The sequence below is a fragment of the Gymnoscopelus microlampas genome, assembly GCF_963454915.1.
Source record: "Gymnoscopelus microlampas genome assembly, chromosome: 11".
In the NCBI taxonomy this organism is placed as follows: Eukaryota; Metazoa; Chordata; class Actinopteri; order Myctophiformes; family Myctophidae; genus Gymnoscopelus; species Gymnoscopelus microlampas.
This window is the reverse complement of record NC_139948.1, coordinates 30,124,815-30,139,496: the sequence shown is the minus strand read 5'-3', so window position 1 is coordinate 30,139,496 and position 14,682 is coordinate 30,124,815. Positions and strand designations below refer to the sequence as shown.

At 38.8% G+C, this 14,682-nt stretch overlaps 2 protein-coding genes across 6 annotated transcripts; one reads left to right on the top strand and one right to left on the bottom strand.

Annotated features, from left to right (window-relative positions):
* Window positions 1-2,250: 2,250 nt before the first annotated feature.
* Window positions 2,251-5,118, bottom strand: pheta2 (PH domain containing endocytic trafficking adaptor 2). 2 transcript variants are annotated; one of them, XM_084071483.1, is made up of 5 exons: window positions 4,994-5,057; window positions 4,708-4,834; window positions 3,761-3,858; window positions 3,352-3,655; window positions 2,251-3,262 (listed from the first exon to the last, which is right to left on the bottom strand). In XM_084071483.1, exons 3-5 carry the CDS (start codon window positions 3,839-3,841, stop codon window positions 2,826-2,828), a joined length of 822 nt encoding a protein of 273 aa, XP_083927609.1. In that variant the 5' UTR covers window positions 3,842-3,858; window positions 4,708-4,834; window positions 4,994-5,057; the 3' UTR covers window positions 2,251-2,825. The 2 variants fall into 2 exon arrangements, with proteins under 2 accessions (XP_083927609.1, XP_083927608.1); XM_084071482.1 differs by having other exon boundaries at window positions 4,708-5,118.
* Window positions 5,119-7,935: 2,817 nt separating this feature from the next.
* On the top strand, window positions 7,936-13,733 carry cd2bp2 (CD2 (cytoplasmic tail) binding protein 2). Of its 4 annotated transcripts, none has more exons than XM_084071470.1 (7): window positions 7,936-8,037; window positions 8,424-8,505; window positions 9,318-9,450; window positions 10,602-10,759; window positions 11,689-12,262; window positions 12,348-12,436; window positions 13,495-13,733. In XM_084071470.1, exons 2-7 carry the CDS (start codon window positions 8,428-8,430, stop codon window positions 13,603-13,605), a joined length of 1,143 nt encoding a protein of 380 aa, XP_083927596.1. In that variant the 5' UTR covers window positions 7,936-8,037; window positions 8,424-8,427; the 3' UTR covers window positions 13,606-13,733. The 4 variants fall into 4 exon arrangements, with proteins under 4 accessions (XP_083927596.1, XP_083927595.1, XP_083927597.1 ...); XM_084071469.1 differs by having other exon boundaries at window positions 7,937-8,037; window positions 8,421-8,505; XM_084071471.1 differs by having other exon boundaries at window positions 7,960-8,032; window positions 8,418-8,505.
* The last annotated feature ends 949 nt before the right edge of the window (window positions 13,734-14,682 follow it).

Below are 14,682 nucleotides of genomic sequence, written 5' to 3'. Positions count from 1 at the left end.
TCACAAATGTATTCATAGCTCCGCCAGAATTATGTTTTCACCCCTGTCCGTCCGTTTATGTGTCTGTGAGCAGCTAATTTTGTGCACCGCTGGACCGATCGTCGTGAAACTTTGCACGCACGCTCCCAGTAGGCCAAGGAAGAACCTCTAACTCTATATTTTCAGATCGGCCTCATGGTGCCGCTATAACAGGTGTACAAAAATAAATAAATACAGGACATGTCAGGACAAAGCCGTGTCTTGACGGCTGTGCCACTTGACTGACACAGCCCTGTGTAGTCAACCCAACCTGGCGAAGATCTACACTTCAAGGAGTGCACTTTACTAGTTCATTATTTTTCTGTATTTTCTATGTTCTTTATATTTCTCTTGTTGGTTGCAACATATGGACATACCCTACCTAAAGTACCAGAGAAAATGCAATTCTAAACTGTATACTATACCATCATCTCTGTTTACTGACCATATACTTATTAGGTTTGATAGTTTATTACTTAAACCCACTAGTAGTACCTTGATCTGTATTATAACTTGTATTTCTTACCTTTCTTATTAATACCCAGTCTGGCTGTGTCTGCCATACTAACATTTCACTGTTCATACACTTATAATCATGTGACAAATAAACTGTTTATACACTTATGATTATGCGAAAAATAAGGCATTTCAATCTTTGAACCTTTAATTACTGTATCAATTTTTGTTTTTCCAACCTGCAGTTGTGCAGGCAATTAGTATAACTCAAGACCTGCATTCACTGCATTGTACTGACAACACTGCTTGCCCGTAAAAAAAACAAAACAAAATAAACATTGTGATTTATATTCTGCTGCCTTAGAGTTGTTAATATACACAAATGTTTACATTCCATGGGTTCTCTGTGTAAAATGATACACCTTGCCACGCTCCCCAAAACCCATCTATCACATTTTAGATGCCTGGTATGTCTGTCTGTAGGGGCTGGAATGTGGAGAAGCTCCCAGCTTGAGCGATGGGGGGGATACAAGCTAAAGAACCGACATGAGAGAGGTCATGTGTAAATCTATATCCTAGTCACACATGGACAACATACGGCCTGAGGGCCGGACCCGGCCCTTTGACCATCTCAATCCGGCCCTCCAAGTCCTCAAAGAAATACAAAATGAGCCCCCAAAAAGGCAGCATATGTTTATGGTTTTGAGGGAAATTAATTTAACTTGACTCAAATGAATTATTATTAATTAATATACCATTTGAGTACATACCTGGATTCCATATTTCATCTGTAGTATGTACTCAAATGTTAAATGTTTATAATATAACAGTAGGCCTATGCCTCGAGTCCACATTTATAACGCATATAATGCAATATGTTTGTGATACAGTACAGCTGTAAAAGAAAGAGAAATTGGGAAACAAATAATGTTGGCCATATTGTAAAGTAGTCTGTCGTGTCTACCAAATTCATACGGTTTTAATACAATTCAGCAATGTGTTTTAAGTTTCAATCCTATAGTAAAATGTTTGGCCCTCACTTTATCAAAGTCAGTATAGCTCTGTAAGAAAATGCTGCCCACCCCTGTGTGTGTGTGTGTGTGTGTGTGTGTGTGTGCGCGCGCGTGTGTGTGTGTGTGTGTGTGTGTGTGTGTGTGTGTGTGTCATATGTTGTGATAATGATCTCTGTGGACTGATTGGAAATCAAGTCAGACTTGTGTAATGATCAGAGTAAAGGTGTATGTAAATTAATTGCATATGCACTTGTCTGCATTCTAACTTATCTGTCTCACAATTGTTATCACAGCTGTACTGTCCTTGTCCTTGCACTCACAGGCTTCTATAAATTCTTCCCCTATTTTTGACTAAATCACACAGCTAAGACTACCTTTAATTAATGGTTTCAAAAGATTTTACCCATGGCGCCCTCTGCTGTTTACTAGCTGCCATGTGTTTTTTTCCATTATTTCAACACTTCCTCTTGGGTCCATTCATTTTCTCCAAAGACAGTAGGCTATGGTAGCAAATTCAAACATAATATGCTGAAATTCGCACATATTACTTGATATAACTAAACATAATAGATAGATGTTCATAAATGTGTATTTTATGGTGGTAGGCATATAGTAGCTCTGCCTGAGGCTCAGAAAATCCTTGTTTGGAGGGAGCAGCAGACAGTATCCTACACAGGAGACCAGGGTTTGAATCCAGGTTACACAAACATTAGATTTATCTTTATTTATCTTCATAGGTCCGTTTGTTTGTGGATGCATGTGTGGCTTATGTGCGTGTATTTGTATTTATATTTGTAGAGTATTTTTGATATATCTATTTATGTATATTATTTATACAGTGCACATAATTATGGCTTTGCCTTCTCAGTTAATGTCCCACTAACGTGATGTGTTAGTTGACCTTTAATCGAATAAAAAAATGTTGTAGATGAATTAGTATACACATATTTGTTGTTACTTGAAATTAATAATTTCTGCCATCAAACCAATAAGCACAAAACTGTTATTTAACTTAAAAACAGAAATACTTAAACCTTAGAGGATAATCAGGTATAAGAATATGTTACCAAATATAAAATATACAGATCTTACTAATCAAACTGTTCTAGAAATAACACTGACATTGATATGATCTAATTGATCATATGAAATGGAGACATATTAAACACATTTAAAATAGCTTTAAAAATGTCTGTGCAGTATCTATGCTGCACATTGCACAATGTTCTTAAGCATATCTTCATAATACTGAAAGCATACTGTAGCTCTAATTTGACACACATGGATGACTTCAGTTTTACTTAACTGTCTTGTTTGCTTCACAGTGTAATACGCCTATCACCCTAAATCTATGAGATCTTCATCACTTTGTTCTTCCTCCACCTGTTTAGTCTTCAGCCAGTCTTTCCTCGCTTGCATCACTTCCTGTCCATAATAGTCATGGAGTGTACTGAACTCCTCAAGTGGATCCAAGCCCACTAAAGGCCATTCTCCATAAAGAGGTGCTGGTCCATTAAGAGGGGTGACATGAGCGTTTCTCTTGGGCCAAAGCTTAGGGGACTTTTTATTTGTCACTTTTGTAGGTATTGAAGGTGCATGTAAAACATGGCTGTCACTAAAGCTTCTGCCCTCTCTGACCATGGTCCTTGATCCCTGCACCAGGAGGAATGAGCCAGAGTTGGGCATGCTTGAGGGCTGGTTGAGGCCCTTTGCGATAAGATGACTTGCAGAAGAGCACTGATGGGATTCCCCAGAACCATGGTCACGTTTCGCTTCTGTAGAAAGAATGGAGAATGTTGTACAAATTAAACTATAATCACATGTCAGAACAATGTCTTAACATACAACACAAAATGATACACACCTTCATACTGCTTGCCTAAATCTCTCACCAGCAGTGATAGATAACAGTGGCTGGCAGAAAGCAAGGCTTTGATCCAACTCTCCTGAGTCTGACGATCCTCAGCTGCAAATGTGTACGTTTTGAGTCTGGGCCCTTGGAACACGAGGGAGATTGCAAACATTCCATTGCGCTCACAGTGCCGGACAGCACATCCTTCAAGGACGATGACACCCAGCAGGTGGCGATCAGCGGGCCGGTCCTGGTAGAAGAGTAGGTTTGCCTTTAAGACAAACCATCTTCTCCGGTAAGATCCATTCCTCTCTTTCTATGAAGAAATGTTTTAAAGGTGACAAAAAAGTTAGATAGTAAGTCACAGGTAACACTTGTTGCCTTGTTAATAGATAATTCAAAGCAGTTTTTTCCCACAAACCTTTTTGTACAGATATCCTTCCTTGTCCACAGGAGAGGTGCATGACAGGTAATGGGTTAAAATTTTCTCATGGATCTTCATTACCCTTCAAGAAGAGTCTGTTTCCACATTGTGAGAAATACACAGCAAAATCAATTAATTTAACTCTGAAAATGTGTATACACAGCTACTGGTCCATATAAATGGAACTGTGTATACTATGCATAATGCATATACAGTGTGCACACGCAGGCGCACGCACGCACGCACGCACGCACGCACGCACGCACGCACGCACGCACGCACGCACGCACGCACACACACACACACACACACACACACACACACACACACACACACACACACACGTACATGTGTGTATATATATGTATATGTATGTGTGTGTGTGTGTGTATATATATATATATATATATATATATATATATATATATATATATATATATATATATATATATATATACACACACACGCACACACACGCATACACGCACACACGCACACAAACACACAAATACACACACACACACACACACACACACACACACACACACACACACACACACACACACACACACACACACACACACACACACACACACACACACACACACTCATAAACTTTCCTCATAAATTACTTTACTCATTACAGACATCAAACATTCTGGTTTTAAGTCATAACCGCATAAACAGCACTGATCTAAATCATTGTTTATCAAGTTCTGCTCAGTAGAGCTTCATTGTTTGCCTTAATACAATTGCTGTGCATAACTTTATAAAGCAACAACAGGCATAGTAGAAAACAGGTGTATTCATATCAGAATAAGCAAGGTAATAATAACAACACTAGTAGTATATTAAGATAATTTATAACAGCAAAATAGTATAGATTTTTTTTCCATCACTACTGTAAGTCAACAATAAGCCCCCCTGAAAAGTGTTAGTCTTACCTTTGATAATGCTGAATGACTCCTCCAAATGCATAGGCTTTACATTATTTGCTGGTACAGATGTGTTCTACTCGTCCTCATCATTCCTACACATGCAACCATTTGTAGCTCCCTGGTTGAGATACATCTAAAGAAAGACAATGTTTAAATATAAAGTTTCAGGTTACTAACACTGGTTCTCCCTCGGGTGCTGGAGGACGAGTGTTGAAATATAAATAACTCGACCCACTTCCTGGTAACAAAATCCTGACACATTATATTCTCTCTCCTCTACGCATGAGTCCACCTTGTGCAGATGGGTCAGTCTCAACCGGAGAGATTCTACAGGTTCTACTGTGCCTCATCATGAGCCATACTACCTGGAAATTAGATCATACAACACATTAAGGGTATTTTTATGCTTCTGCCTTCTGTTTCTCACTTCCACATTCTTTATACCGTTGTACAGCATGTACTTTTTTGTTTTCTCTCAGGGAAGTTTTTTCTGTTTTGTTTTTTGTTTTGGGTAGTATGATGCATAAAAACTAACATGGGGATATTGTAGTTAATATATATTGTAATAGATATTGTCTGCCTGATATTATTTGACTATCCCTGGTTGTGGGCACGTGAACAGCTTCTCTTCACTTAAGCCACCTGCAGAAATTCTGGCCTATTTGTGCATGTTTCATCTAAGGCAATTCATGACTAAACTAGGAGGAGGCAGGCCCTGCCTCTCTCCATCTAATCTGTCTGTCTGAGCCTGAGGCATTGGGCAAGGGATATAATAAAGGTAGACTCAGTAGACACTAGACTTGCTATATGGATACAAAGAGTTGGATGTAGTAGTGTGGCATGGTGTCATGACTAGGACAAACATTAGATTACAATTTTATAGCCTAATGTTGCAATATGTGTGCACAACCCTCCAGGCTCAAACATCAGTAGTAGTCTGAACAGATCTCTGTCATTCTCTGTACTGTGTAATCTGCAAAGTGTGATTGTTCATACATTATTATTGTCAATTATGTTTGTATCTCCAGTCAGTGATTGTAAATGTAAGTGTTGGTAGTTTTCACTAACCCACAGTTTCGAGTCCTCCTTAAGAGGAAGTAAACACTGTAATTGACATTACGGCTACATAAGTTGACAGTCATTTGTACTGTGCATGAAACTGAAAAGTAATGACATTTAGGATGAGATGTATACAGCTATATCTGAAAAGTGACAAAGCATCATGCCAGCATAGTTTCAGGAATGAAACCTAAGATCTGTGCATGTGTGTGACACTGCATGAGATGGAGAGAGAGAGAAAAGAGACAGATTGGTCTCTCAACCCATACACACACACACACATGACATATTTAACATTAAATTCAATAGGGATGTTCCGCTCAGATCAACCAACATGCTTGTTTGGTAACTATGTCTGTGATTTCAAGATGGCGCTGTATAAGGCCATATTCGTTTTGGTACATGCATTGGCGTCAGCACTCTCACTTTTCAATTTCTTTATAATAAAAAACAGGTGGGATCAACAACAGATGTATTTCAACAACAGAACAACGCAAACAGTACTAAAAACAGCTCTGCACATCCCCTGTGAGCTGTGAAGTGTGAACCCACCACCACCCCGAACCGGCAATCCCATGTCAGCTGGCATACTACATCAACAAAAACATACAAAAATAAAGAAAAAGAACTAACATATGGTGCCAGCTGCAAGGGAGCTGCAAGGGGGAGGAGAACCCACCCATGCTGCCAGGGAAACTAAAACTAAAAAAGAATAAAAAGGCACCAGGTTGTTGGACTCAATCATTGGTCCAACCCATTACTCCCCACTTCACATCCCAGTCACTCCCATTCTCAAAACAGCCCAAAAAAAGAAAGAATTGAAATCATGAACGTCGGCACAAACTATGTCAAAGGGGCTAAAGACTAGGTAGCTCACTGGCTGCTTTGGGTTACATGTCCATGGACAAAAGACTGTGAAATGATTTCCTGTGTTGTATACTGTATGCTGTGCTGCTGGTGTTAATGCCTAAACTTCTTAGGCATTTTAACTATTTTGAAAAACCTTTTGAAATAGTGATAATAGCCGATCTACAAGCTCACAACGTGATGATGTAGATCTTTTTCAAAATCGTAAAAAATGCCTTATAAATGTAGGCATAAGGGTAAGGCGCCGTGCAAGATAGGGCCCCTTGGTCCACTGCCAGCAACGTGCACAAGGTGATCGGCCTAATCTTATGCAAAATTAGCTGCGGACACACACCTGATAAAAAACGGATCTGGATATGATGAACATCAACCACAATAATCACTTCCTAATACAAAACGGATCTGGATATAACCACACAAGGTTACACTATTGGAAAACACAACACAGGGAGATGTGATCAGTAGAGCATGTAATGTTGTAGAGCATTTGATTATATATATATATATATATATATATATATATATATATATATATATATACATACATATATATACATTTTTATTTCTTTTTACAGTTGCTGCCTTTCAAAACACAAATAATGCAGTAGCCAAACAATACATACAAAATAATGAATACAAATAAACAAAAAGTGTCTCTCTTTGAAGTAAATAAAAGCTACATCAATATCTGCAAAAGCTTACAAAATGATATTTTGTAAGGGGTTCCTGCGGGTCAAGCAAAATCAGTAACACACTGTTTAACCACTTTAACCTGATTTTATAATTCGCTATCAGAAAATAGCCGATCTGCTATTTTCAAAACATTTAGAAAAATCTTGAAAAAAAATCTTTTTTTTAAAGAATTACAACACAAATCTCTTATCGGGGTCGCTGGCACAAAATCGTTTCAGATGGGGTCCGTGGCCAATTACATTTTATATATATATATATAATTACATTACAATTTGGGGTCCTTCACATGAAAATGTTTGAGAATCACTGCTGTGTAGACTAGAGAGAATATGATTTATAAAGAATGCAGCTAATTCAAAGTATGTTATGATTTTACATTCTAAGGAAAACTCTGGGGTAAGGTGTTATAGATGTATATTAGAGTTACTTAAAGTAACTAATTTGATAGAGAATATTTGAGTTTAATTTTCATTTGTTTATATATTTATTTTCTATTTATCATGGACTCTGGTCCTATGCTCTGGTCTCTTCATTTGACCTACTAGTACTACTGAAGAGACCAGTTGGTGGCGGTAATGCACATCATTATGTTTGCCAACAACAGCCAATAAACTGTAACAGAAGAAGAAAACACGAACACCAACGAACCACGCACGAACAAACTTGCGACCCAAACAGAACCATGCGAACGAACGTCCCTTGAAGCATTTACTCCAGGTTTGGCTATATTTATTATGGCTATATTAGTTTAATAGTCGTGTTATTATCTGATTTATTGAGTCGAATAACGGACGTTAGCTGCATTGATCTTAACTAAACGTTATCTAGCATTAGAAAACGGAACATGCGTTGCTTTTTCTGCACCCACTGTCTGCTTCTAGTGTTAGCTTAGCTGGCTAACTGCTACATTACAGAAACACGACTGTTTGTTTACCACACAGAAACGTATTCAATATAATGGTACTTTACACGTGCCGTGCTATCCACAACATTAAAGAAACGTTGGATGTTTACCTTCTCCCCGCTATTGCTAAGTTGAGCTTTATTCTAAGCTTGCGAGGTGGTTGTTGGTTGTTTTAACCTGTTTTCCTCTCCATCAGCAGCACCATGTCTAAAAGAAAAGTAACTTTTGAAGACGGTAATGGGGAGTTAGATCTGGATGATGACCCAATTCCTAACAAAAAGGTGCAGTCTCTTGCATAACAAGCCTCGGATCAAGACTATCATAGTTGTATTGTATCGATTTCGATGTATTTGATCGAGTCTGACTTTTACTTTCCGATCACATTAGGATCCGAAAGTAAAAGTCAAGACTCGATAAAATGCATCTATGATAGCCTTGATTCAAAGCTATTGCATAACAATAACATTGTACTGAGTGTACATACAGCACTGAACTTCACAAGCCCATGCAGGCATGAACAAACGTTTCAATAATGTATTGGTCCATAATATTTTATTTGTTGGTTGGTTAGTCCTCATTCAAGTCATGTTACTGGCTTACCATGTTGATGTATTGATTTGCTACTTTGAAAAAATAAAAATCATTTGATTTGCCTCTTGCACATATACATGATATAATAAACACAACTCACAACGGGTGTTCTAATTTAAGGAAGGGGATAAACTGATGTGGGCATAGCCTAATAGTTAAGATGCTTGTCTTGGTCTGATTGTGTTTAACATGGCAGGCAATACTGTGTATTGTATTATAATAGGTGTGTTCTGGGTTTACATGAAATGCTTTAAAAAACCTTTTTGGAGTCTCATATGACACCGGTGCTGATTTTTTTTAAACAAAATGCCTGAAAGCGTGCTAAGCGGGCACATTAAGCTTAATCAAACTGTAGTTCAAATTGATATCCCATATAAGATGATAACTTTAATTTTATTGTTGTAAAATGTAAATACCATAATTGAGATGTGAGAATAAATACAGCAGTGGCGCTGACCTTTTCTTTTCTTTTTTTTCTCTCTTTCTCTGGCTGGTGAGTCAGATTTGTGAAGAAGTGAGTGGGCCTGGCTCCAGATTCAAGGGAAAACATTCCCTTGACAGTGATGAAGAAGATGAAGGGGATGATGACTCGAAGAGCAGCAAGTATGACATACTGGCCAGCGATGATGTGGAGGGTAAGTCTAAACATTAGATTATTTGTTCTGCACTTGTGAAGTGATATATTTTGCTGGCTTGCATTTATTAAAGTTAGCAACTTTTGTCAATATATTGTATAAACATACTATAAAAACATCTACCCTGATCCCTACACACATCATTGTGTCTTCAACTACACATGCTCCCGAGTCTCTCGATTCTGCATCTGTGTTTTGTTTAGCAGTGGGGTCCAACTCTGTTCTTGTCATTCTCTGGTATAATACAAAATTACCAACTGGCCCTTTTTTATCAGAGCACATTTGCTATGATGGATCTGTTTTGTCGTTTATTTTTCCAGAATAATTGGTTCAGATCTATAGGTTTTTTTAAGCCATGTTTGGAGGTAGAAATTAGCTTATGACTCTCGCTGGCTGGGCAAACCTTCCTCTTGTGTAGAATATTTGGCTTGTTGTTCCAACTATGATTTTAAATGGTAACTAATAACTAAATGAAACCTACTGTGCAACTGCATTTAGAGATGTTTCATGTCCGCTCGCACCAAAACATTGGATTTTGGATTGTGATATGAAAATTAATAAAATCAGGTTAAACGGAATATGATCATGCTGTGATATTGTCGTACCCAGATTCCCAGCACAGACACAAACATTTAAAGAGAGCCGTTGTTTGAATAGAGTACACATTGATATTAAATTGATTGTTTTAATGTTTCCCCTTTGGCATCTGGTAAAGTCCCATAACATTCCCAAAGACACACACTTATAGATCGTCCATGATGGCATTGATTTCACTAAGTTCTGTGCTGTGATGCATCTCCCTGTCAAAGACAACGTAGGAGTATTTAGTCCAATAATGGCCTTTTATTTAACACTTAATATTAACGGGTCAACTGACATTCTCAAATCTCTCTGTCTCTGCCAGCCACACGTCCAACTCCCTCTCAAATACACGCATTCCCTGCCTACCCATTACTATAATTCCTCTAACCTTGTGCTAAGCAAAATATTTTCCTTATATGACACCACCCCTCCTACTCCAGCCGCCCCTGGCGATCGGATTGTATCAGCATGGCCACAAATCACAATATGAAAATAACAAGGATTGCCCAAGCAAGGTTGATGTGTACTAAATACTTTTTTTCTTTACTCTGGGAATGTGACGTTTTTAGGACAAGAGGGAGCAACAATTGACTGTGATGAGGGGATTCCCATTACACCCTTTAACCTGTCGGAGGAAATGCAGGAAGGACACTTTGACTCTGAGGGGAACTACTTCATCAAAAAGGATGAACAGATTAGGGACAACTGGCTGGACAACATAGACTGGGTAAATGCAGTTTTTGTGATTATTTCCTCTATCTACACATCTGTGTGTGTATGTATATACCGTATGTGTACACACACACACACACACACACACACACACACACACACACACACACACACACACACACACACACAAATTGTAATCTATGTGTGTATAGGTACAGTGATGTTTTTTGGTGGTCAATTGAGTAAAGTAAAATAGCATGCGTCCACTGGACAGAAACCTACAGTAGTAACCTACAGTTTTCATATTGATTTGAAAGATCAGTATAATTAGGTTAGTATGATGTCTACTTTATGCATTTCTGTGCCTACGGTACACATATCCTACTGTACACTGTATTCACTACTACTTGGAAATTCAGAAACTCAGAATACATAAGTGACAAAGTAAGACAAAATAATAATAATAGGAAAAATATTATTTACAGAAATGGATAGGAACTATAGAACAACAAAGCTATGCGGAAGGGGGAAGCATAATAGAGACAGAACAGAGATTTTTTATTGCTCTGGTGTTTTTTACAAAGCGGTATTCCCTTCAAATTATTTATTTACGTTTTAAGTCTGATTTATGCTTGTGTCGCACCGAAAAGAACGATTTACAACATGTCGTGGCACCTCAAGAGTTTCGGTGTGCAACAGTGCCGTTCGACAAACTATAAATACACATAGCCAGCGGAGAGGGAGGGGGGCTCACTGCCTGTAGAGAGAGGCAGTCACTCAGGAGAGAAGGAGACGAGGCCTGCAGGTGTGTTCATGTTGGCTCTGGGGATCATCTCAATGCGGGAATGTCTCGCATTATAAGTGCTGAATTTGTTCATAATGTAGCAAGATAAAAGTAGTATGCGTCCTGTGGGCCGGCCCCGCAATGGTTTTCTGATGCGTCCTTGTTGAACTGTACAGTAATAAAAAATGGTCTTTCCTTAGGTCAAAATAAGAGAACAACCTTTGAAGCAAAAGAAGAAAGGTCTGGCAGCCAAGCGTAGACGCAGAGTGGGGGATGAGGATGAAGCTGAGGAAGAGAAAAAGAGAGAGGAGCAGCAGGAAAACAGTGAGACTGAGGAAGATATGCAGGGAACCGAGCCTGCAGAAGACCCGCTGGCGTCCTACACACAGTATCAGCTCACACAAGCTGTGGTGGAACTTTTGTCACCAGGGGAAACTGTCGCTGCAGGACTCCGCCGGTTGGGAGGCCTAGGAGGACGAAAGAGGAGCAAGCTGAGGGATGAGAATGAGAAAACGGAGGAGAACAAAAGAGATACGGAAAAGCTCGACAGGCTCACCGCACTGGCTGACAGACTGGTGGGGAGTGGGATGTTTGAGATCTATCAGCAAACCTATGAAAAGCTGGCTTATAAATTGAAGAGCATGAGCCAGAGTCAAACAACTGCAATCAGAAACAACGATGACAGTGATGAAGAGGAGGAAGAACTTGACATGTTCGCAGATAAAATCGATGAGAAGCAGGGCAGCAAATCCCAGGACAAAGAGCATAACGGAGGTAACTCATTGATTACAGTGCTCCTAGTGTGTGATTTTAATTGTTAAAATCTGCTCTTTTTTAACCCTGTTTGCTCTCCCCTTAGTGAGTGATGATGAAGTGATGTGGGAGTACAAATGGGCCAATGAGGAAAGTTCAGAACTATACGGACCCTTCAGCAGCCAGCACATGCAGGTATTTTTACGATTATGTTTGTTATGCAAATATTGTAAATATGGTACATTGGCTCATTTGTGGTTGCAAAGGTGCAAACCTGGACCACTACAATACATTCTTTGTCGTTCAACATGTTTCTTCCTTTTCTCCCAAATGTTGCACAAGAGTGTGTGGTATAAGTGTGTGATGTTCTTCTTTTTTAACTAACCAAACCGGTGTGACCGGCTCTTGGCTTGCACTTGAAAGTTTTTGACAGTCTGACAAACAGTGGCTTATGCATGTTTGCAGCTAAAACAATAAGTAGCATGTATGTCCAATTAACACTTTTATACACAATAGCCAGAATGTCAAGATGTAATATTGCTGGTTTATAATTCATATAGTCAGAGCTTGTGGAAAAAGAGAATGCATGTTGTAACTTTAAATCCACAACCCACCTTTCATGAGTGTGACGTGATAGTTAAGAGGATCAGTGCCCATTTACCTGTCAAACTACTTCTCTAGAGTGAGTGATGCCCAGGGTCATACCACCAGAGGGAGCTCATTTTACCGTGTTCCCCAAACATTCGGCTCAAACATGGGGGGGAAATGCATTCTACTATGCTTTACCAAAAGCCATTTAATTAAAGATCTCGACTCTATGTACCCAAACTGAAAACAAACATAAAAGGATGACTGACTCCAACATACAATTGGGCTTAGTAGAACACCCCTGCCCCCACCCCTCTTTTCTCTGTAAATATAACTTTTGCTACTACTGGCGCTTTTACTGACATGTATTTGTTTGTATGTATTGTATGTCTTACTGATGAATTGAGTACAATGGACCACAATGGAAACAAGGCTTTTTGTGTTATCCTTTTAGCATCATGTTTGACTGTACTACATGTACTGTTAATAAACTTGTTATTAAGGTAGTGTCCTTAGCCAAATTAAATTACATTAAGTGCACAAGTAGGGAAACTGAAGTTGAAATCCCATAGCAGTCACTGCGTCATACTGCCACAGGCTGGTTTTACCTTTAACCCAAATCTGACCAGGTGGGCTTTAATCTTCTTACTGTCTTTTCATTTCAGGACTGGGTGGATGAAGGCTATTTTAAAGATGGTGTTTACTGCAGGAGGGTCGACCAAGAAGGCTCTCAGTTCTACAACTCCAAGAGACTAGACTTTGAGATTTATATGTGATTTACCATTGTCTTACTCAAAATTATCTTTCCTCTCACCACTGTCCAGTGTTTTGATTTGATGTCAAATTTGGTGCATCAGATTGAGATTTAATGTCATGTTTTAATAAATTGCTCATTTGGCTTGTTCCTCTGACCCATTATTTTTCTTAATTTTAATTGAGTCGGTGTTCATGAAAATGCTCACTGTATTGATTTGGTTCCAAATTGATAAAGATGTTGGGATATTATTGGGTACAAAAATATTTTGTTAAAATGTTAAAGCACTACATTCTGATAGTAATCATTGCTATAGTATAGACTAGAGTCTTTGTTCAGTAACATGGGTCTCCCTGTCTCTACAGCTCTTCAGTAAACAGAGAATACATTTTTCAGGATGTTATACCAATTGTATCCAATCAGGAGAGAGAACTCCACAAACGTATCCGCTTCGATTTTAGTGTTCCAGTGCCAATTTTGTCTGGTGGGTGGGACCAAAATGCTAAACATGCTGCCTGCTCCCGCAAATGCACATCATATCATGTCGTGTTGCAACGCATTATATGCATAGATATGAGAGTCGGGAGGGGGTCTCCAAGGAGAAAAGGTTGGGTACCACTGACTTGGACTTGATTCATAGTCAATTGACCCTATAGTAATAATAATAATAGATTTGATTTATAATGCCCTTTACATTTACTTTACATCCGATGATGCCAAGTCTTGCAGATGAGAGGTTAGGTTAGTCTAGCCTGTACACTGAGGGAAGTGGTAATATATCTATATCACAATCACCTTTCAGAATTGGAATCATACTGCCAAAGACTGAAAAAATATTACATTACAGTATAAAATAAATAGCCATTGTCTGTAAACAGTTGAAGTGAAGAGAACACAGGCAATATTTACGCCATGCCCCACCAGTGCACCACCCCACCCAAAAAGAAAAAAAAAGTGGGATGTCCGTGATTTGATGTGTAGAGTTAAAAACAAATAAACCCTTCATAGAATTGATTTACAAACTACCAACTGGTGGTACTGGGCATTAAGCCGTAATTAACTTCAATTTCCAGGTCACTCGAGGACGATTGAGTGTGTA